Raw genomic sequence first — 24,138 nt, forward strand, 5'->3', positions numbered from 1 at the left:
TGTAGAGAAAGGCTGATGCAGAAGAAAACTTTTCTATCAATATCTGTAACCATCTTTGCATAAAGAGTAAGCCTCAGAACAAGTCATAGTAAAGTTTAAGATAAGTAGAGCTTAAAAATGAAGACAAATTTCTATTTGTCTAGCAGAAAAGAACAGAAAACTCCTAGTTTTAAATTTCATTGGATTAGAAACAATTTTGTGTATTTGAGCGAAGGAACTTTTAGAGCCCTTTTAACATTAGATAAAAATGCTTAAAGAACCAAGTATAGCAGATAACATGGTCCAGTGCAGTGTGCAGCACAAGGATTTCTGCCTAAATTAAATGCTCAAAATGTAGAACAAATGGGCCACAAGTAGCATATTTGCCTCATGCTCTTCTGCTGTATATTGTATATTTCCTCCCAAATTACAATTTGGAATCAACAATTAATGATTTAAATAGGGCATATCTTGTATAAACTTATTTAAATATTTTTCTTAAAGCCTTGAAACTGAGCCCATTGTTTCCTTCATCCATACCTGTCTTAACTACCAGGAATAAGGAATTGCCATAATTTCCTTATTTTCCTTATCTTCCCCCTGCCTGTAGGAAGGAAGTATTGTCACAGCAGTCACTGAGTACCTGTTAGACAGTAAAGGGGAACTTTCTTGAGCGGTTTATTTGGTAGACTGCAATCATCATATAGATAATTTGAGAATAAGTAGCTAGAAGACATTTCAGGCTCTGCCAGAATTGCACTTTCTTTCCTCTGGTTGTTTTCAGCTTTCTTCCATTTTTATGCTGTCCATGATGGGAAGGTGGCCTTGATTACCCGTAGTGCCCTGAGAAGCCTACTAACAGACTTAAACCAGGTAATGCCACTGCAGTGCTGCTACACAACAGATCTTGTTGGGAGTATTCTAATCTAGGAGAAAAAAATACATGGCTGATACATTTTATGTTTGATTACGTTATGGGACTGAAGTTTGTAGGGCACTATGTTGACACAGGCAGCCACCATGCAAAATAGGTAAAAGAATCAGATTCTGTAGCTTTTCTCAGTCAGAGTAACCACTTGCATCTCAGTGCCTCTGTGCATTCATTTTGCCTGAGCTTACAGGTCCTGGGAACAGCTGCATACATCTGTTCCTAAAGCGACTTCAAGCTTCAGATGTCTGTACTCACTGGAATAGCTTGCACTTGCAAAAAAAAAAATGCCTAGCATACAAGTATTTCCAGCTGAACTGGTGCTCAAAATGAGATCTGAAAATGAATCCTGAGGTTCAAACCTAGTGTCCTTCAGCATTCTAATATGGCAACATAGTATGTTGATCCATTTCAGTAAGTGAGCTGGAAGTGAATCATTCTGTCACATACTGAACTATGAAACTGCATACTGATAGTATGAATATGAACAGGTTTTCTTCAGAACAGTACGTAAGATGGCATTTCTATAGATGCTTCACCATCTGTGTGCTGTCACCATCTCAGCAGAGCATGATGGGAACATCTGGGTTTTACTGAGGTGTTTCTGAGCCTTTCTTCTTGATGCAGATCCCAGCCATTGTGGGAGAAAGCTGCACTCTGTCTTGTGTGGAAAATGCAACTCACAGCTGTTTCCATGGGGTGAGTGAAGTTATGATGTCCTGGGAAATTATTCTGAATGTTGCTAGTGTATTAAAATTGCAAGTGTATCACCATATAACATCCACCAACATCTACATTTAAGGGGCAGGACTGATTATCAATCTCACAATATGGGAGGATCTATATTCATAAAAAAAGATGTTTAGTAAGATATTACTGAAGACTCTTGCATTTATTCCAAAACCTTTGGAACCCAGTAACATTTTACATGAATGGAAAATCTATGCTAGCAGAGTCCAATATCAGAGCTTTTTTTAGGAATTGTAGATGAGACACCAGTTCTTTTCAAGTAAATGGCTGAACTTGAGACATATATTTTTTTCCAGGTTCTGAATTCAGGAATTGTTGAAGAAAAATTCTTGTCTTGGCTGAGATCAGAGCCTGCTGTTCTGCTGTGGCTCCCTACATGTTACAGATTATCAGCCACAGAAATGGTTTCTCACCAAGCTAGATGCAGAGTCTGCAAAATTTTCCCCATTACAGGCCTCAGGTGCGTCAATAATTACTGTAGTCTATAGCATCCACATAAATAGTTCTTACCATTGTTCACATACCTTACAGGCTATAACTGCTGTATTAAGCAAAAAACTTTGGGCATAATCTAATTTGACAAGTAACACAAGGAGAGAGAGAACCATCACAGGCTAGTGCTCAAGCCTGCATCCTGCTTCTCTTTAGTTCGCTAACACAGACGTGATTATGGAGACTTACGGAAAGTAAACTGGCAGTTCAGTGGTAAAGCCAATTAAACCCATGTAATTTCTTAGTTCTTTGCCCCATAATCAGGTGTATTAACTGGCTAGTTAAGTTATGCATCTTAGCATTTTACTCATCTAGGTAATGGTATAAAGTAGCTTAATGGTATAAAAAGAACACTCCACACTAACCATTACCTACTGACCAGAACACTCAGAAAAGCATTTTACTGTTACTTTGTTCTCACTAATAGTAAGCTTGCAGGTTTAGTTTTTTGCAGTTTTAGTTTTATGCTAAGTTGCAAATCCTACATCAATAATGTAGTGATGTTACAGTTACATGAGAGCAGCAAACAGAGATAAGCTGGTGCATAAGAACGTGTAATTGCATGTAATACATGCAGGTGTAACTACATTCTCAAAAATGGTGCTAGAAAAAGTATTTCTTCCTTCGATTGAATTTTGATGCAGCAAATAATATCAAAATCATTTGTGGATTCTGGAGAATAGTCCACTGTCATTTGGACAAAATAACTCTTGGATTCAGAGAATGCTGAGGAAAGTCATTATTCTAATCAAGATTCTCCGCATTTCAGAACCCAGGGATCTGGATTTCCAGTAATAAAGTGCACTTACACCAGGTTCTTACTTGTGGAAAAGTAACTTAATCCTTCTATTTTCCCTTGCAGGTATCGCTGTCTGAAGTGTCTCAGTTTTGACCTTTGTCAAGTCTGCTTTTTCACTGGCCGTCTCACCAAACCCCATAAGAGGTCACATCCCGTTGTGGAACACTGTGTGCAGGTAGAGTCCCGTGGTACTGGTTAATTTCCTTGTCCAGGTTCTTCATGGAGGCAAGTAGGCAGTAGACTCTTGAACTACATTGGTTATGAAATTATGTGTGTATTAGCCATAATGGCCATGACATATTAGCATTATTAATCTGGGAACAGTGAGTCAGGGAAAGGAAAAAAGGAGGCTTCTAACCTTAGGAGTGTTTTGTTCTGAAATAACTGCCCAGAACCATGAAATGTCATAGTGCAAATCCTCTTCCCAAGGAGTTTTATGGCAAATTTTCCATTTGCAGATCATCTTTAAACCTGTGGAAAGGGCCCTCAGTGTGCCCCAGTGCTTCTTCCTCCCAATCCCGATGTGGACTCATTCAGAAATTAATTTACCCTAAAGCTGTACAACCTGCTTTGTTTGAGAGCTTTCCCACTTTATTGTAAACCTTTTGGACTCATTTGTCTCTGACAGTCAGAGATGCAGCACAGAGAGGTAGCGTGGGCCCAACTAAGCTCACCTACTTGGGCTCCATTACAGGGGCAACCTGTGCTTTCATCACACTAGTGGTGAAGTTCAGCACTAGGAATTTGTGTTTGGTAGATGAGCTTCTCCTTTGAGCAGGAGATTCCAGACCTTTCACACAGCAGCAGACAGGGATTTATTTTTTTTTTTTTTTTGTGAATCTGTATAACAGTCTCTTCTTCTGTTCCAGTATATGAGCTGAAAAGCACCCATGAAAGTTTCCCCCATGCCTCATGGTCTCCTTCCTGAAATCCTGTCCTTAACATGAAAGATACCTAGGTAGCCAAAAGGAAGGGCAGGAGGGATCTAACAAGGCAGGAGATGATGCAACCTAGGTCAGGTTGGTCAGGTCAGCAAGATCACAGCACTTCCACACACAGCTTCTCACAACAACCCAATCAGATAAACAAAAGATAGCCTGAAAGAAAGGACAAACTGCCATTTGAAGATGCCCTCACAAGAGCTGATGATATGAAGGTAAAGAACAAGACACCCAAATAAGGAGACAAAAGATTGCAATCACTGCCAGCTCCCAAAGGAGCTAAAGGCACATCCAAAAACCAGCATTTGGTCACACTAAGAGGAACCCAGAAGGCTTAAGGAGAACTGGCATCTTCTTGTCTTCCGTGTCACTCTTAAGTCATCATGGCCATACCGTATGTATACTTACACCTTGGTGTATGAATGCCAGAAAGGCTACTTGGACACATGTATGTTAGTGCCTGTGAGTAAGCATGAATGAGTGAAAGCAGGTTTGTTTTAAAATGAAGTTGCCTTCTATACTATTGTCTGACATTGAGCTTTCCCACATTGTTTCTGGAATATTGCAAATGGATCGCTGAACTTAGTTTCCTTTATGAAGTCCTACTCTTAACACTAACCCTGTAAATACTACTTTTGCGGCCAAAATCTATACCAAAATTTAAAAGATAAGCTACTCACTATGACAGATACCATTTTTGTATTTTTTATGTGGGACATAAAGCAGTCAGTAGTAAGCCACTTTTCCCATATCTTCCACTCTTAGCAGATGCTGTTGGCTGGGTAAGTTTTCACGTTGTCTCTATGAGGGAGTGGGCTGTTGAGTGGGGATTTGAAATAATCAGCACTGGTTTTCCTTACCACGCTGACACCTTGTGGTAATGTTATTATAATGTTATTACCACGATGAGGAACGACTAGGAGTCATGCTGTATGTTTTCTTTGTGTTTTCCTGTTCAGTCTGTTGGGGCTCACGCCGCGTTGTGCAGAAGTCACTTCCTGGGACAGAATTGGTTTGTGTCCTCCTATAATACAGCTACTGAGCTTAGTTATACCCAAGTCTGACACTGCCGTGACAAATGGGAGTGTGGTTTTTACTGTGTTGTGTGAGAGGAGGACGTGAGGCACAGGAGACTGTATCTATTAGCACTTCATACAAGTATAAAGGTACTTCTTCCCATTGATCAAGAGGCAACTTAGATACTAGGCAGGTAGTACTACTGTGACTGTGAGCTTAATCACTGTAACTGTCAAAATCCTGCATTAGGCATTTCCAGACTGCCTGAATTTGGCCCAGGCAGAGTGTTTTGCTTTCCTAACAGAACTGGAGCCACTCTTGCCTGTGGTCATGCATCATCACCCACCTCAGCTCCTCTTCTAGGGCTCAGACAGCAGCCATGGGCCTCTTCAGTTGCTGAGCAGGTGAACCTTTGTGTTCTTATGTCTCGCCTTTGCCTCAGACCGTGTCTACTTGTGGGCAGCACCTGTTTGAAAATTCAATCCCTTCTTTATTATCCCTCATTCCAATAGGTGTCAGCAAAGGCGAATGCAAAGCACTTTCTCCGCACCATCAGGAACAACCTATTTCAAGAGCGCTGCCGAAGAAAGGAAGCTCAAAGAAGGAGGGCTCTAGAGACAGTGGAGGAGAGGCATTTCCCTACTCACAAAAAGACTTTGTGAGTTTCTGTTTCAGATAAGTTTATAATCTCTGAATAATGTGTCAGGCTGTGGGATACTGCTTGATTATATCCTTTGAGTAAGTGATTTTGTTATGACAGGCACCATGCCACAGCTTTTCCATTAAAAAGGGAAAGCATAAATGGGGAGTTGCTACACATTGTTCTGTAGCTTAACCATGATTACCATGCTGACAACCTAATGACCAGTTGTCTTTTAAAATATAACATGCTTGTGTCTTCCTTCCCTCCTTCCTTATGTCATTTCTTTCTCTCCATGCCATTTCTTATGCGCAGTCTAGGGTCAAGCACTGCAAATATTTAGTACCTGTCACAACTGCATGGATTTTTAGGCACCTCCTCTGACAAATGTGTTGGAAATTAACTGTGAATACTTTCCACATGTGATCCACAGTGTGTTCACTGACAGACATGCTGCTCAAGTCCCACTGAATTGCAATCCTGTGAGATTACTCACAAGAGTGAGTAGCTGATCTCACCATTCCAGTTCTTTCAGATCACTTCTGTTTTGTGTGCTTATATTTAACATGTATTTCATGTTAATGTAATCAATAATGTAAATCATTACTGTATTTCCACTGATTACAGTGATTAATAGTGAGCATTGCAGGTCATGTCGTGATTTTTCCCTATAGCTTCTTCTTCCTTGCTCTGAGATTTTGGTTGATATTTAGGTGTAGAAACTGAAAGGAATGATTATACAAGAGAAGCACTACAAAAATACAAAGGGTGAGATTCCTTCCTAGTTGTATAAAGACCTAGCAAGTCACACCTTACATGTGTTCTCCAAATGAGGCTTCCGTGGGACTGAAATAGGGAAAAAATGGTCATTTCTCCCTAAAAGAATCAATTTCTTCCTTGAAAGGAAGAAGGAGGAGAAAAATCTGTTTATAAAACTTGATTGTACTACACTGCTAGGTAAGTACATTGCTATTGGATACCTATTTTTATATACATTAAGACCAATGGATGATAGTTACAGTGATTTTCATGGAGAATATCATTTTAGTGTTTGGTTTTTAGAATGTTGTCAAATGCAAAACATTTTCCATTGCTAGTATTTCTCCACTTCTATTCAGCAACAAAAAGTATTTCTTCCATTTGAATGTCTTTAATTCTTCTGTGAGCAATCAAGATTTGTCTGTAATTCTGTGGGATTTTTCTTACCTAATTCTTGGGTAGCAATGAGAGAAAGAAGAATGTGGGGATGCTGTACAGGTGTCACAATGGGACTGTAGGTATCTGGGCTTTTTCTAGCATAGAATGGACTGAACAGCAGGGTATCTGGCCCTTTGCTATCTTTTTGTAGTTGAATTTCCGAATATATTTAGCTCTTGGCTAAAGGAAGCAAAAAAAGAAAAGCAGCAAATTGTACTGATACTAAATAGGTGGAAAGAAGAACCTGTTGTTGAAATTCTGTTGAAAGAGTGGAATTTGTTTTCAGGAATCTCATGCCTTCAGCCAAAATATGCCAGCAGGCATAGCTAAACCATACTTCTTGCTTAGTCAATAGCACAGCTCTCTGTCTACTTACAGTGCATTAGTTTTATTTTGATCTTTCTGGTACAAAAGCCATGTAAGGCTTGATCCTTTCTCTACTCATTATTTCTCTGTTGGTATACAGTCTCCCTGCAGAACTCAGTGCTTCACCACTACCTGGCCCTGAAAACCTTTCTTTCCCAGTGGACAGACCTATCCTGGAGTCACCCAAGTTCATATCTGAAAACAGGATTGTAATGCAGAGGGGTGAGAATAACAGCAAGACACCAGAGCAAAGCAAGACAAAAGCCTGGGTGAGCAAAACATGAAGCTGTAATAGTGCTAAAGCTGTGAAGAAGACCTACCAAGTTAACTATCTACTTGCCTTCTAATTACCACTGAAAAAGAAATTTAATGGGCAGCTTCACCTTCCTGTTCATTTCTCACTTACGGAAAAAATGTGGAATCTGAAAACTTAGTGAAGCTTGAGTTCAATACTCTCCCAAGATTAGTGACTAACTCCTGGACTTCCATAACCTTCAGAAGCCTCTGTACAAATATTTGCTCTGTTACTTTTTTCCCCCAAAGTTGTCTTAGAGTAGCACATTAAAGACTAGCTAAGTCTGGAGTCCCTGGAGTCCTCTCTATTCTGACAGTAAAAGATGCCATCATGTCCTCCTACTGCAAGCAAATGTCAAGGAAGGATGCCGTAATTCTTATTAGACTCAGGCCATTTTTGTCACCATGGCAATAGCAAGAGGACAGAATGGGCCCTTCTCAAGGATAAACACGGAGTAGTGTCCTTTTCAACTAAAACAGCTCATACATAAAAGCTCTCCACTAAACCATTTCCAGGTTCCCTTGTATAGAAACAATGCTAGAGGAGTGGGTAGGGCAGTGTAGAAAAAAATAAGTGCATAGCAGTTTTTTTATTTCTATATTTATTTGAGAGGTTGGTAGATCTGCACATACTTGGAATACAGGGAACACTGGGTTGTGTTCAAACCAGTTTGTGTCATCCACTCATCTTGTTCTTCTCAGAAGCCAAGGGTGCAGTAACTGAGAACTAGGCTGTGCATGTCAGGTCACTTCTTTGGCTGCTACTTCTGTGCTGCCCTTTGGAAGACCTATCTTTTAGGACTCTGATGCCCAGCTCAAGGTATCAGTGCCAGCCAGCACATATCTGCAGAAGTTGTGAACAACCATTGCTTAAGCAGATAATTTTGATGGCTGGCATTTTTCATTTTAGAAGACAGCGAGATGGGACTTGCATCCCTGTAGTAGGATTCTGTCACACACATTGCTCCCTTGTTCTTTTTCTCTCTGGGCTGAGAATTATTTTTGAGCAGTTTTGTACTGATTTCCAACATCTTATAGTGCAGATGATTTCAATGTTGATTAAAAGGGTGCAGAGTGTAAGTCCAGTGATAGCTTTTAGTAGAATCCATGAGCTTGGAGGTCCTGGGGATCCAGCTCTCAATCTCGTACTTTCCTGGCAGCCCTTATTCCAGCCCAGTTTATACCATGCCTCTAAAGCAAGTACCTGGGAAGTGTTTATCTGCCTGACTTCTGGGCTACTGTCCCCTGTGTGGCCCAGAGACTGCTGCTTCCATACAAAGACCAGGAGTTTCTCTTCTTTCTTCTATATCCAGTCTCTCCCTCCATCTCCTTGTCCCAAAGCAGTTGTGTGACTTGGGAGAGACTGTTCCCAAATCAGAATATTCAATTTTGCAGGAATTCCAGGGAATAAGGTTTTTGTTCTAATTTAAAACAAAATAATTCTCATACACTTAGAATTTGTCATAGGACAAAGAATTTGTGCTGTAGAGTAAATTTTCCAGTCCATTCTAGCAGCCATCAGGAATATTTTAACGGATCAGTTGACTGCAGTTACATTAAAAAAGTTAACTAGTAACTCTGTAAAACAGACCAAATCCCAAATTTGCCATGCCCTCTTACAGCAAAATTTGCTTAGAAAATGAAATTTTATTGCTGATAAAGTTATGAACAGATACTTTTCTCTTTTTTATTATAGGCCATAGCCTCTTTTGAAGCAGATGTTTTAAAAATGCATGAATCCATCAAAAGCATTCACAATGAGAGCAGGTAGGTAAATGCAGGTAGTACAGTGGCTGAAGACTGGTGGGTAATGCTGCTCAGGTGGAGAGTTAGAAGAGAAATTATCTTTCCATACTTTAGAGATTTAGAGATTTTAAAAAACATATCCTATCAAATGGGGATGAATGATTAAAAACTCAGCAACAAAATTGTAAATGGACATCACAGGAAAAATAATTTCTGGCAAAGCACAACATTATGATTTTTTTTCATCAGCATTTCTGTAATTGTTAGTTTACATTTCTAAAGGAAATTTTTAAGGGAAAAAATATATTGCATAAAAATACCAGAGTAGCACAGGTTTTAATTTTTTTCTGTGAATAAGGCTTAAACAAAACAAATTCATAATTCATATATAGTTTTTAAATCAAAGTAGGGTATCTTTCAAAAAAATATGCTGTCACATAGAGATTACAAGGCTTAATACAATAACTATTGGTAAAAATTCCATGACTTAGATTATTGCAGAAGTCCCTTCTGATATTCAGACCTTTGACATGACAAAAGTATTAATTCCTAAACTACAGGTTTCTTGGGTGGTTTGCTTGCTTGTTGGGCAAGTGGATACTGGTGTATGGGCAACAATGCTTACCTTTTTCTTTCACTTTTGCTTTCCCCTCCTTCATCTTTGTAGGTATATATGAATGTGCTGTAGATATAATCATCTCTGTGACCACTGAAACCGATGGAATTACGGCAAAGTGTAGAATTTGATCCTGAATCTACTCCTTTTATTTCCTTCAGTATGTTAGGTTCCCTCTGTTCCTGTTTTGTTTCAATGTATAATTGCTGCTCCGAATTCACACAAGGGCACACCAAGATTAGAGCAAAACAACTGCAGTTTCATTGTAAGTCTGCATCCTTACCTCACTCTCTGTTCTCACATGGGAAAACAGAGAGATATGGCAAAGATCTTCAGCTTTTGTTTAGATCAGCCATAGTTGAGATGGTATCTGGCAAGCCTGGTCCTGAAATACTGCATCACCCTGTGACCCAGAGCTTATCATATAACTGGGTGAATGACTCACACTACTCATGGGAAACTCTTTGTTCTTATTTGTAGATCAACATCCAGCATTTATGTGCCTATTCACAGAACTGGGCTCCGAGTTACTTGAAGGTAGTCAGCATTTTACTGTAAAGATCCCTTAAATGCTGTTATAAGGGACCACTGTAATATTATTTTTAATTTTAAAAGATCTGGCTTGCTGTCCCACTTGGACAAATCTTGCATAATTCCAGTGAAACTGATGGGGCTCTTGTCTGTGAGCCAATGCATACCCAAAATAAAGTGAATCAGATTAAATTCTGGATATAACTAAGCAAGGGAGTTAGCTATTTCAGCTGTGTGATATGAAGCAGTTGGTTTATTACTGTAGCGTTAACAAACTTTTCAGTCTGTCTCCACCTCAGCCAAGGGGAAGACAAAACTGTATTTCTACCCTGACTTTTTAGAAAAATCCCAACTCTAGAACAGAGATATGGGTGGTATTTTTGTCATACTGTGCCCTGAATAGGTAATTTCTAGATCTTTTCTGGTGTGTGTGGGAGGGCGGTACTTCTCATTGCAAAAACCACAGTATCTTTTCAAGAACAAGTGGCCTGTGCAGAAACTACTGGTATCATCAAACAAGCTGCACAGAATACCGGGAGCAAGAAGGAACTCAATAAAAGGGGCAGAGGCTCCTTTTAGTCCTTTGTTGCCCAGGGGGAAGCGGTGGAATCTTTTGCAGGTCAAGGAATTGCCCTAAGTAGTTTGTGTCTAGACAGAGGGACTGCTGTAATGTCTTTCCTGTTGCAGCCACCTTTGTGTGAAAGGTAAAACCCCTAGATGCAAGGCTCAGCCCTGGCCACAGTTCCACTCAGCTCATATCTTTCCTCATCTAGAACATTCTTGTTCTTATTAGCTCAACGGATACAGCCCAGTTCCTGAAATACGGGCCTCTAACACCAGTGAGAGCTGACAAAAATTTCCTGAACTGATGAAGAGGAGAAAGGTTTTGCTATAATGTTTGCTCTTTTCCATGACTGGATATATTTGTATATGTGTGATCTAGCAAAATTCCCACCCTCCCGTGTCCCTGGCAGGTACATGAAGAAGCAGTTCAACAAGTGGAAGGACAAAATGCAACTTCTTCACAACCGCCAGGAAGAAAAAAGCTGCAAAATAGAGGCAAAGCTCCAAAGCCTGAGAGCAAGTCATGAAAACCTGCAAATGAAGCTGCAGCAGATGAAACAAGAAGTAAAGATATAGTGATAAATATACCAGGATTCTTCACAGCTATAGGCAATTACTGAACACTAACTATTCCTTTTCCTGTAGACCAGCAGTCTTGATGCTATTTTCTGCACCTTCTGCTTGTCTGCTCAGTTGTCTTAGGTTCTTGTCTTCAGAGAAGGCAGATAGGCTCTTTGCAGCAGTGATTTTCTTGTCATTCTGTATATATTTAGCATCTAGCACAGATATTCATGTCTGGGATGTTCAGATACTACTGCAATGAAAATAATGAGCAGGTATTCCAATAAGAGTGAGAAAATTATTTCCAACAGAGCTGTTAGATACTTCATTGCAGTCTTTTCTTTAGAGAACAATCCTGTGTTGGCATTGAATAATAAAACACTCTCGTTATTCCTAATCGCTGTCTTGTACTGGGATGTAAGACAGACCTCTTACAGAAAATATTTCATTTCTTTTCAATTGTACTGAAGTATCTCTGAGGTTCTGAAAAAGCCCTTATTCGTTCATACGAATGCATGCGTATTACAACCTAAAGCATTTTTGTAGTATTTTCTGCAAAGCTGTTTTTAAAGTCTTTTTCAGGTGTGGTCAGACGTAAGAGAAAAGCCAGACACATCTGCAATGCACAGTTGGTCACTTTGAAATCACTTGCACATGGAGTCCAGTATGACCTGGCATGTCATCCAATCCAGTCCTGTCACAGGCCTGTCCACAGCACAGGACTGGTTGCATACATGCAGACAGTTAAGTGTCCAGCGCATGTGCAGTCAGCTGAGTGCATCCCAGTTACATCAGATTCTGTGTTCATGCAATGGATGGTATTTGCCATCATAGTTCTGTCTAGAAAATTCCAAGTACAATTGTGACACTGACAGCCAACCTTGTTTTGGAATTTCAAATGTTAACAGGTGTGAGGTGTTTGATATGTGTTTAGTATACACTTTTTTCCCCCCCTTAGTTTCATTGTTTTTAGAAAATTTTCCTGCAAATTTACTCTCAGAACATTATTATTCAATGGCATTAAAGCATATAATGTCTTCAGATTGGAGCTGTGGAAAACTGGCCAAACTCAAACACAATGTTCTGTTTTATTGCAGGAAAATATTTGTGAAAAGAATTGGTTTAGTTCACTGGAAATTAAAAAAAATATTATTCTGACCCCAAATTATTTTTCTACCTATTTTACTACTACCAGAAAACCAAAATATCAGTTATTTTCACAACATAGTTTCTGTTTTTTGTCTATTGCAGACAGTGTTACAGTCATCAGAGCATCCTTTTGCACAGTGTCAGAATATGATGCCAAGAAATCCACATATGCTGCTGGAAAGGAGAATGCAAGGTGGATTAAATCCTGCTCAAATAAGATCTACTTCCAGAACATGTGTGGACTGGAAATCTTTGAATCCTCCCAGCTCTGCCGATAGAATGCAGCTTGTACAGATGCCTGTGGTTCCCACTGCAGTGGACTTTATGTTCTCAGAAGACCCACTGGAGTCAGTGTCCCTGCAGAATGACAGATTTTATATGGGACAGTATAAAAAAGCAAAAGAGAATCAAACATACCTGCCTGAATCGACAGAAAATTCCCTCAGTGGCATCGTGAGGAATAAAGTTCTTACCCCCACTGCAGTGCAGGTATCACCTGATGAGAATGAAGTCAGTGAGGAAGAGCAACTGCAGCAGCTAGTGATGAAACTGAAGAATGCATTGTCTCTCCAAGCCCAACCAGGTATATATAAGTTCTCCCAGTTATCTAGACTGTTGTCTCCCCTTCATCCAGTTTACTCTGTAATATTGTTCATAATCATTTTATCCTCAGAGGAAACTTGGAACTTGCCTTTGCCATTGTAGAAGTACAGCTCTACACTTTAAGGTAGAACATACTCCTGTAAGGTGGAATATAGCCCCTAATATTGGGCTAATTTGAAATGGGATGAGTCAAAGCACGTAAGAGGAAATGAGTCTCAGCGGTCAATTAAGGAGCAAACCTATTCTGGTGAGGGCACTGGAGGTCTTTACTGTTGCCACTTCTGTGACATTGTAACTATGACTCTAGTCCCAGGCAGGCTTCCATGAGTACAAAATCCCTTTGTAACCAATGGTCTTACACAGCGGAGTTTTGTTCAACACACAGGATGCCTGACTTTTGGTAATGAGCATGCAGTAAGGAGAATGACAGAAAAAGCTGCTGTTTCTACAGAGTTACCTTAATTTAGAGATTTATAAAGAGTTTTTTAGGACTCTGGCAGCATTCAATTGCTCTAAAAGACTTTAAATCTGTTCTGGTTTTCAGCTCAACAGTCTGTTTTGCAGCAGGAGTTCTTCTCTACAGCTGAACGTGTTTGCAGTTCCTTTTCTGACCTCATCAACCAAGTAACTTCACCAGCTTGTAAATGATGGAAAAGACCATTCTCCTTACAGCTTCACTGAACTATTGAAGGTAATTGATGCTATGTCAGACTCTTTAAAGTGTCTCAGGTGTTGCACTGTAATAAATAAGCCAGCATAACAGATTTCTGCATTTACTGACTTCACCAGGAACCGTAAATCGTGTTAGAGAACCATGTTCCTTTTGTATTGGTGGTTTCCAGCTGCTGTGCAGTAGATGTTGGCCCAGCTGATAAAAATCAGCATGTCTTCAATACTGTTACACTGGCTTTCACAAGTGCCCTCTCTTCTTACTGCTGTGTAATTGGTAGGTCCTTGTGTTTCAGAAACATTGGTTTTTTATGAGAGTTGGCTTGAGTCAGCTGGTTTCAGTGATGTATTTACTATCACATTGTTGTTTCTTAGACTAAAAGAGACTTCAGTCAGACTTCTCAATGCTTGATATTTACATATTCATATTTTTCTGAACTACTAAATTCATATTTAAAGATGCTTTGAACATTTAAAGGCTTTAGAAGAGCCTTTCCATTATTGATTAACTTATATATTAGTATAGAATGATTAAGAAGAATGTAATGTTTAGTATAGAATGGTTATTAAGAATGTAATTTTGCCTGCAGGATCTAAAATCTGAGAAAAGTAATTGTTTTCTCTGTTACTAGCACTTTGTATTTGATAGAACATATCTAAAACTTCCAGAGTATTAAAAATACTTATCAAGACTGTACACACATATGCAAGTGCATATATGCATGTAAGTAAACATATAAACTGCACAAAATTTGTAAACAGGTAGATGATTTGCTGTAGGTAGCAGAGACCTCTCAAAGAGCAGAAATTGCCTGAGGTAGGAGTTCCTTTAGGAAATTTATCACTTGCAGGTTTACTTGCAGGTTGTATCTCCTTTTTTATTTCAGCACAATTAATAACGCAGACGGTCTCTTTTACATCAGCAGTTTACAAATGTTCTCCACAGCGTGACCTATGCCTATCTCAGTTTTCTCAGTCATTTCTGCACATGCTAATCCTTTCCTGTTCATTTCCTCAAAGGCCAAATGACGCTACAGCCTGTTAATTAAGAAGCTTGCTGCAGCGGAGATGTATTGTGAATTTAAGTTAAACATCAACTTAGCCCGTAGTGGTATTTCAACATTTCTGTTGCTATCTGAAGGGAAGAAGAAAGCTGCCAGCAGTCCTTTCTTAGGAGATCCCGTGGTTACAGGTGGGACATATCTAAACTGGAAGCACTAGCCTCTTCCCAAAGGTCCCTGTGGAAAAAGCATCTGAGAAACTGTATTGGTCCAGATAATCTGTCTGGTTTTACATTTTCTAGAGCTTGAGAGCTTACGGGAACAGGTAACATCTGGTCTACTTCAATGCCAATCCTACTTGGCTGAGGCATCCAGCTGTTAACACGTTCTGTCAGTTGCCAGTCTTAATGGCTGAAGTACTGTGGATGAAGACTGTGTCCCTTATGTTGATGCAAAGTTGTGCACAATGGGGCAAAGATATATAGATGTTAATATATAATAATTCTATATTAATATAATCTAGATAATTAACAACAGTAGTACAGAAGCAAGCAGGTCTGTTGTGACAGTGCTCTTGCGTCCCTCCCACGTGGTAGCAGAGCGCTCTCACAGGCTGCAGCTGCAGGCAGAGGCAGCTGGGGAGGTGTTGCCGAGTAAACCATGTTCCTGTGCTTACCCTGCTTTAGTGTTCCCTCTTCTCTTGAACATTTAAACAGTTTGTTGCATGCTTAACTTTAAGCACAAATTCATTGCCATTGAAGCTGGTAGCTGTCTTACAGGTTTTTGTTTGCTTTCATAAGATCAGGTTTTCACCCAATGGGACTATGTTTAAGCTTTATTTTGTTCAGACCTAGTAACCATTTTAAGATTTCATTTACACATTTCTGCAAGTTGATGAACACCCAGCAACTGAGTTTTTCTTTAGGCATTTGGAAAAGAAAAAAAAACCCAGCCAAATATTATCACATTTCAAGGAAAGAAACATAGAATGCACAACCAAATGTAGTTGCCCTGGAAAGCTGAATTTTGTAGTTGCATTCAGCCAGGCAGGCAATAGAAATATTTCATTTCATCAAGGCATCAGATGTTACCTGCTGAAAGTTATATTGCATTAGTTTAACATCAAATTGTCTATTACAGCTGTAAAAAACAGTTAGAGGAAACTGGTTTATCTACAAAGAACTTATAAACTAAAGAAGAAGCAAATTCAAGTTATGTGTGAGAATTCTTTTGATTAAACACTTTAAGTGAAAATGTGTAACATTAAGTGGCATTTTTAATGACTAAAATTTAGGAAAAATACTGTAAAAATATAATGAGAAAGCAAACAGGAGCTGGTAAAACCTGTTAAAATTTATACGTTTTCTGGAAAACCAAAAACACTTTTTGAATGTATTTTTAATATAAAAACATGTACTGCTGTTCTTCAGTAGGATGACCTTTTTCAGCAGTGGTTGCTTTGTATGAGTATACAGCTATGCATACAATACGACATCAATCACCATCTTGACTCTAATCCTGTCTTGGAGCCAGTGGAGATTTTTGGCAACTTCCCTCTTTGCTTGTCTATGTCTTATTGAAGGGTCAGTTATTTCCTGCTTTGGCACCTGAAAGACAATAGTTTGAATAGTCACATGCATTACAAAATAGCCTGAGGTACACACAGATTGAAGAAGGCAATGGCTTATAAATCATGCAGTTTAATAAGGAAACTGAATTCCTAGGTAATTACAAAACCCCACAAGTCCAAGTTAACTATGAGCACTGTATCTCTGATTATAGGTCTTCTTTCACCATGTAAATTGACATCAATAGATTAAAATGCAAAAATTAAAGAGAAGTTAAAAAATATCTACAAAGATCTTGAACTAAATGTTTATATCCTCTTTTTCCCTAGCTCTCCAATGATTCTTCCAAGTAATTTCGATCTACTCTTATGCATGTGGATACTTATTAAATCTTCAAATGAGTTTTTCTTCTTCAGAACTGGTGACCTCTGAACGTGAGAAAATATCCCTGAAAAGTAACATGAAAATGCATATAAGTAATTCGTTTCTAAACAGCAAAGAACAGCCGAATACTCCTCTGTCTTTATCTGCTGCTGGTCCCCATTTTATCAGCATTGACCCCAAACCTTTTGTTTGGTGGTAGCCATATCTCTACATTCACAAGTTGCCTTTCAGTGACAAATTACTTTTGTAATCTTTTCCTCAGCATAGACCTTTTCCTTCAGTCAGTAGAGCACTGAAGTCTGCTCACAGTCTTACTTACTGGCTTGTTATCAACCTACCTGCACAGTGGATGTAATCTCTTACACTGTTTAGTAGCACATTTGTTATTTCCTTGAGGAACTATGGGGCATTTTCTTTGCAATGATCTCCAAAAGCCAACAGGTTGGCTTTATTTCTTTCAGACACATTTGTCTTCTGAAAAAGTAACTGGTTAACATAGTATCTATTTATTTACCAGACCTCAAATACATAATACAGCAGCTTTCACCCCAGTGCCCTCCCTAGCACCCTGCAGCCCAGAAGAGTCAGGACAGTAAGTTGGGTCTGCCTTGGGCCAGGTGCAAGGGCTGATCTGAGCCCAATTGCCTACACCTGTGAGGGAGTTGCACACAGCTGAGGCCACTTTGGGTGGTGAGGTGGTAGAGAGACTGCTGGGTGAGGAGAGAACAAGCATAAAAGTAGTAGAGAGGGGTTTATGTTTGTATTCTTCAAAGGTTTATACTGAGGATGTGCTACATGGCTTCTTGAGGAGGGTCATCTTGTACAGTTGCTCTTCAGGAATATTTGCTGTAAGTACAAAAGCTATGTTTTCCTTGTGGTTTTAAGTCTTATTTTGGCTCATTAAAAGTTGTTAAAGTGACAATATAAAGACTTATAACATGTCTGACTCCATTGGAAATGTTTTTATGAAACCTGCTTTTTCATAGTGCTTTGGTTTTGTTAGAGGAAAGGGATGTGTTGCTAAAGATACCTTGGCTGTGTAACTGTAAAGGACTCTTCCCAACTTGTCTCAGTTTAAAGCTGACTAATGCTCCTCTGCAGGGTATCTAGGGAAGTTAAAATGCTGCTGGGTTAAGCAGAATGTTAGCTGGCTGGAGGCAGTTTGTGAGGTAACTCATATACAGGTGTTCTGATTTTGTCATGTCTTTCATGGGTCCTGTAGAGTTTGAAGAGTTATCTTCAGATCTGTTGGTAACTACAATCAGGAACCTGGTAGGACTAGAGCAGTTCAGAAAACGGTGCTTGAACCTATAGGTTTGGACCTGGGCTACTTCTGCCGCTGTCTTGGTATATACTTGGACAGACTTGTTTCCCAGAAGGTCAAAGTATGGGCAACTGTGGGAAATGTATCTTAGATGTGATGAAGTATTTCTGTTCAGTACTGCTGAGAAGCTTCACTGCCAAGGACTTCACTAGGTTTTTTGGCTTGGAGGGCTTTTCTGGTGGTGTTTTTTTTTCTTAGAAAAACTCTGTTCCTGATACTCAATATTGGCAATGACCTCATGGGGTTTTATCCTTTAGTTCTGAAATCTGATGCTAGAATAACACCACCTTAACATCGGCGTTTCTCTGCCAAGTACAGATCTCTGTTTTGCTTTTCCAATTCAATGATATGTTTAAGGAACTACAGTGAATGCAGCTTACAGATTGCTCCTGACTTATGATCCTGTTTGCCATCAAAGAAAGAAAAAACAACAACAAACCAACCATTTTAAAATGGTGAATATTTAAAGAGGAATAAGATTAAAAACTTCAGTATGGATCAATAAAGATGGTATCGATAGTTGAAAAAGTAACAGTATAAAGCAAAAAATCTTGCTTTTTTGTTTGACTTCTAGAACAAGCCTACTGAAAGCTGTTCATAGTCAGCCATGTAGATGTGCGGTAGAGTATACAAGGTCATTCAAATGCCACTAGTGCTGCTCTTTGGGCTAAGAAAACAGGCTTGTACACCTCTACGCATAAGAAGCAGTAATTCTATTCCTCATTGTTTGCTAGGATGCAATTTCTACCTGCGATTATTAACAATTGATTTCTGCTTTCACCGGTGAAACAAGGCAGTAGGGTCACAAAGATTAAAACAGTCGGCTTTGTTAAGAAACTGGGAGACTTGGATAAGAGGTTAGATAGCTCCTCCAAAAAATAAAATTCAGGCTGTAACTGCTATAAGCTGCCTGCTACTGACTGATGTTAATCAATTGTGCAGAGGAAACCAGATTAACTGATTACAATTCACAAAGCACAGAGGTAAAAGAATAGAGAAGGGGAGGAATCCTTGTTTGTCTTAAAGTGTGAATACTTACAGTGCTTAAAATCTCTCTGTATAGGAGTAAACTAAAGTCGGTATTAATCACAAACCTCATACTTTGATTCTTCAAAACGTATGAGACTGTTACCTCTTAATCTTGAATGGAACAAAATCTCATTGTTTAGGAAAACCACAGTGTGATACAGACATGAAGAGACAGATGTAAACAGGCTAAGGGGGAACTTAGATGGTGATATTCAAAGCCACGATCTGAAAACAAAAAATCATCTGGAGTTTTAGCCTGCTGGGCACGCCAATTTTTGATAGTACTACTACCTCGTGTCTAAAGCTGTGTTCTGTTTGCACCCAAGAGTGCATCAGTCTGGTCAGGACTGAGCAACTGTTGCATTTGTGATGTCTGAGGCCACTTGGGAACCAGCAGGGGATTCCGTGCTGCCTGCCATCAGCATTTCTTGACACACATCTTCAAGCTGCGTGGTAGCTCAGATTCTTTGCAGAGCAGAAGAGGATCCACTCCTTGCTTTTAAAATGCAGATAGTGGTTGTTTGGTTTGGAGTTTAGAAACTGTCCCTGTGTGCGTTCTTCAGTGTGAGGGGATTGATTCTAACACATCCTCCACCTCCTAGCTTAATGGCTAGGACACTCTTTGTAGGTAACCGTGGGGGTAAGGACCTCTCGATCCTTCCTCTCAAATCCTATCTTTCAATACACAAACCTCTAAAATTTGTGAGCAAGAGCTGCACTTTCCAGTGGTGTAGTGTGCCTGGGATGGAAGAATCCTGAGTTCAAGTCCCTTTTATAGAGACACTCTGGTTACTCATGAGTAACTGTCCAGAGAGGTTCTTTACTATTCCCTGGATGTTCCCCTGAAGTCTTAGTAACTAAGACACTGATCAAGGAAGTGGAGATAAGTGTCTGACTCCATTCAAGTGGAAAGGCAGTTCTGCCTTCTCCCTGTGGGCCTGATGTGCTACACTGTTGGTGATGGCAGCAGCGCTTCTACCCCTCCGTCATATTATAGCACCTGTCCCTTTCTGAAAGCAGACATTCTCAAGGGGAGGATGCGTCTGTTGGTAGCGGGATCAGAACTGATGCCTTAGAAGAGACGGAGGTTTGGGAAAAACTATGCTCTATCTTCCTGCGGGGAATGGGGAGGCTAAGTGATGCTACTTTTTGCAGATCCTGCTGCTATTTGCCAGCTCACACCTTACTGCATGTGGAGACACATTAAGCCTGGGGATTCTGCTCTGGGGCTGGGAACCTGAAGATTAGGAATTACAGCATTTAGTGTCATAGGTACTGGTCTTCCTCCTGAAGCTGTAGCTGTGTCTGAAAGCCTGCATGCATCTGAGTCCTCGGTTTGTTTCCATTGTGTGTTGGGCAAAACTTACCAGTATAGAAATAGGAAATATCTAGTGGCTAACTACTAGATGGCAAATAAACATATCCTTACTCTTCTGCTGAAGGACTGCCACTCTCCTCAGCAGCACCAGTGCAACGCGTTCCTGGGGTGAGGCACCTCTCAGAATGAGGAATTCAGAACTAGCCTGTCCATGGTACAGTAGTGGTAAAAATGCTGGTGTGGAAGAATATATTTGTATGTTCAGTTGCTGAGCTGCCCTCTTTGTTTGAATCCTCTCCCGTGTTTTGCTTTCTGCTGCCCCTCCTCCCCCACCAAACTGAAACTTAACTTGGAACTCTAATGACAGCTTTTATCTGGAGGTTAAATTTTTACTGAAATCACTTTGAACATAAACGTAGCTCAGTATGGGGTTGGGGGCAGTTCTGCACACTGTCCTCTGTTTCTGTACTATTACCATATTATACAGTAAGCCTGTATCTCTTTTCTACTAGACTCTGGTTATTGCCCATGAGACGTATTAAAGGAGTAGTAACCTTGGTTTCTCCCTGTGAACTGAGAACGTAGAGTAGTGATCTTCTGTTCAGCTTCTGCTAGCTGCCTTCTCCCTAGGCCATGGGTTCTGGAGAGCACGCAGTCCACATAGATATCCCAGAAGAGCTGAGCGAGGTCCCAGAACAAAGCTCCATGTTTCAAGTTCTCTGATGATTTCAGGAAGATCATGAAGTCCCAAAAGCCACTGACAGAGTCAGAAATGCGAGGCTTCCTCATCTCCAGTAAGACAGCCGAGGAGGATTCCCAACACTGGGGATCTGCTCGCCCAAGAGCTAGTGGATCAGTTTGGCTATGGCAGAGGAAAGGTGACATGCAGAATGCTCCCATGATTAGCAAAGAGCAGATGAGTCTCATGTTGCAGTGGATTCTTCCTCTGTTCCCAAGGTCCATTGTGTCACTGAAATGTTAGAAAAGAAGCTGAAAAACTTCTCACTTAGATGCAAGAACAAAGCCCTGGTACCTTATTTTACATAGAAGGCGCTTCAGATGTTTTTAACTGTTTCTCTGCTCTTTAAACATCTGTATATGCTTTTTTGCATGTAGGAATAGAAATACTAGTGAAGTTGCATTACTCTGTAGCAGAAGCGTGTGTTAAAATTTGTTAATCATCCTCAAATCCATATGATGAACTCTCTTATCTGGAACTTGTTCATACTGAAAGTTTTTGGCCTTTCCTGATTTACAGATCTCTAACCTTTTTCAGTAAAAATCCATTCCTTTTTACAGAGAATTTAAGCCTTTAGGCAGTCTTGCTTTCCTCAAAATTTTATGAGCCCTTTAAATTAGTTCGCAGACTCACAGGGATCTGTAGACAGCAGATGGAAAACTATTGGTTGAAAATGTGTTCTAATGAATTAATAGTAGGTTGCAAAATCATCCATTCAACAGGAATGTTTTACCTGCTAAAATGCAGAACAGTTTGAAAAAGAGTACAGCCACATCATAGCAGCTGTGTTGTACAACATGTACACATGCATATAGAATCAGAATAGTTTAGGCTGGAAGTGACCTTTAAAGGCCATCTTGTCCAACCCCCATCCCCCCTGCAATGAGCAGGGACATCTCCCACTAGATCAGGTTGCTCAGAACCCCATCCAACTCGACCTTGAATGTTTCCAGGGATGGGGCATCTGCCACCTGTTCCGGTGTTTCACAACCCTCATTACAAAAAAATTCTTCCTTTTATCTAGTCTGAATCTGCCCTTTTAGTGTAAAACCATTATTCCTTGTCCTATCACAGCAGGCCCTACTAAAAAATCTGTCCCCATCTTTCTTATGAGCCCCCTTTAAGGATTGAAAGACTGCGACAAAGTCTCCCTGGAGCCTGCTCTTCTCCAGGCTGAACAACCCCAACTCCTGCAGCCTTTCTTCACAGAAGAGGTGTTCATCCCTCTGATCATATTTGTGCCTCTCCTCTGGACCCGCTCCAACAAGTCCATGTCTTTCCTGTACTGAGATTTATATATAAAAGTACAGATGCTTATTGCAGGTCACTGTAACAATTGTCTGTTATGTTAAAATTGTGAAACTTGGAAAGTCCCAGCTGTAGTGAGAGAAATCCTGAGAATGATAATATTTTGGGGACAGAATTTCTTTTCTAGTATATGCTTCTAGTATTTCTAATATGACAGTTCTGTACACATTTCTAATGTGTAAGAGGTTTGGAGGTGGCTTTTAGTGTAGCTCACCAAACAAAACAAAACCACCCCAAAAACCCACCACCAACAGATCGTTCAAACAAAGGAGTAATACTAAAATTGCCTTTGAAGGATGGTTTTGCCATCTGGTCTACACTGGATAACAATTGAACTGGTCACTTTGCTTTCTCTGCCCCCCCAGCCTCTTTGGAAACTTTCTAACTTACAGAACTGGGTAAGACAAGGACAAGTGTTCTGGGTTTGTCAGAGGTGTGAGCAAAGGGGCTGCCCCGGCAGGGAGATGGCAGGGCGCTGGTATGAGGGTGGGTGCCATTTAAGGTGTGCTGTGAGTGGCACTGCTCAGGGCCAGTAGCCAAGAGCACTAGTCCTTACGGTCTGGTCAAACTCGAGGCATTTTGCTGTTAGTCTTCTGCAAAGTTCAGGATTTTTTTAGATGGCTGAGAGCTGAGGGGATGCTTAAGATGTGTCAGTTTACATTGATGTCCTACCTGTGCTGCGGTGAATGCTTCCACGCAGCCACCCACTCATGCTCGCGTCTTTAGGTCCTGTCCGTAAACCCAGGTTCATGGTGCGTGCTATCTACACCTGCTGGCTCCCACTTCTTTCTTTTCCTTTTTTTTTTCTTCCCCTTTTTATTTCCTCCTCTTCTCCTCGAGTTTAACCCCCTAGTCCACTCCCCATCATGAATAGTGCATACAATAATAATACTACTAATTAAAAAGTTCATTAGCTTATTCCTTAGCTCCTAGCCAGCAGAACGGTGATGTCGCTTACGGCGGGTCGCCGGGTCCTGCACCGGACGGGTGCCCACGCCGGCCCGGTGGGGCTGCACGCCGAGCAGCCGGGCAGCGCCGCGACTCTGCCGAGCCCCGGCCGCCCCCCGCCCGCTCCCGGCCCCGGCGCCCGCACTTACCTCTGCCTCCGGCGTGCAGGGCGGGCCGGGCAGGCAGGGCTCTCCGCGCCCGCCGCGCTCCTTAAGAAGCCGTAGCGGGCAGCCCCGCTTAGTTTTTACGTCAGGGCTCGGGGAGAAGCCCCCACCCCCGGGGCCCCGGCCGCCGCCGCCGCTCCCTCCTTCCCTCTGCGGAGCTGCCCCCGCTGCGAGCGCGCTCCGCTCTCTGCCCCGCCTGCCTCCCCCTCCCTGCGAACCCCGGCCCTCCTGGGGGGCGGCGGTGCTGCCTCTGGCCGAGGGGGAGCTGTGCGCAGGGGGCGAGGGACGAGTAACAGACCTGGGCACCTGGCAGAGCTGCAGCCATCCCCTTGCCCCCTCTCCTAGCAGTGCTGCCTCTGGGGGGGGCAAGGGTAGAAAGCAAGTCCCCCACCTCGAAGCTCAAGTTGTCAGGACCTGGCTCATTCCTCAGGCATCTTGCTCGCTGCGCTTGGCTGCTGGACGTCCCTCCACCCCAGAGCAGAAGTCTTGTGGCACGACTGGAGCTATTTGCTG

At 41.1% G+C, this 24,138-nt stretch overlaps 2 protein-coding genes across 2 annotated transcripts; one reads left to right on the plus strand and one right to left on the minus strand.

Moving 5' to 3' along the window:
- Positions 1-10,243: 10,243 nt before the first annotated feature.
- DYTN (dystrotelin) lies at positions 10,244-13,862 on the plus strand. The gene is given in 5 exon segments (XM_055718873.1): positions 10,244-10,302; positions 11,271-11,424; positions 12,673-13,153; positions 13,718-13,806; positions 13,809-13,862. Coding segments are annotated over 4 exon segments (774 nt in total). The 5' UTR covers positions 10,244-10,302; positions 11,271-11,274.
- A 2,492-nt stretch (positions 13,863-16,354) lies between these two features.
- On the minus strand, positions 16,355-23,676 carry FAM237A (family with sequence similarity 237 member A). Its single transcript, XM_055718874.1, has 3 exons — positions 23,611-23,676; positions 21,021-21,436; positions 16,355-16,859 (listed from the first exon to the last, which is right to left on the minus strand). The coding sequence occupies exons 2-3, from the start codon at positions 21,427-21,429 to the stop codon at positions 16,720-16,722; spliced, it is 549 nt and encodes a 182-aa protein (XP_055574849.1). The 5' UTR covers positions 21,430-21,436; positions 23,611-23,676; the 3' UTR covers positions 16,355-16,719.
- Positions 23,677-24,138: the final 462 nt, after the last annotated feature.

The sequence above is a fragment of the Falco cherrug genome, chromosome 8 (assembly GCF_023634085.1).
Source record: "Falco cherrug isolate bFalChe1 chromosome 8, bFalChe1.pri, whole genome shotgun sequence".
In the NCBI taxonomy this organism is placed as follows: domain Eukaryota; kingdom Metazoa; phylum Chordata; class Aves; order Falconiformes; family Falconidae; genus Falco; species Falco cherrug.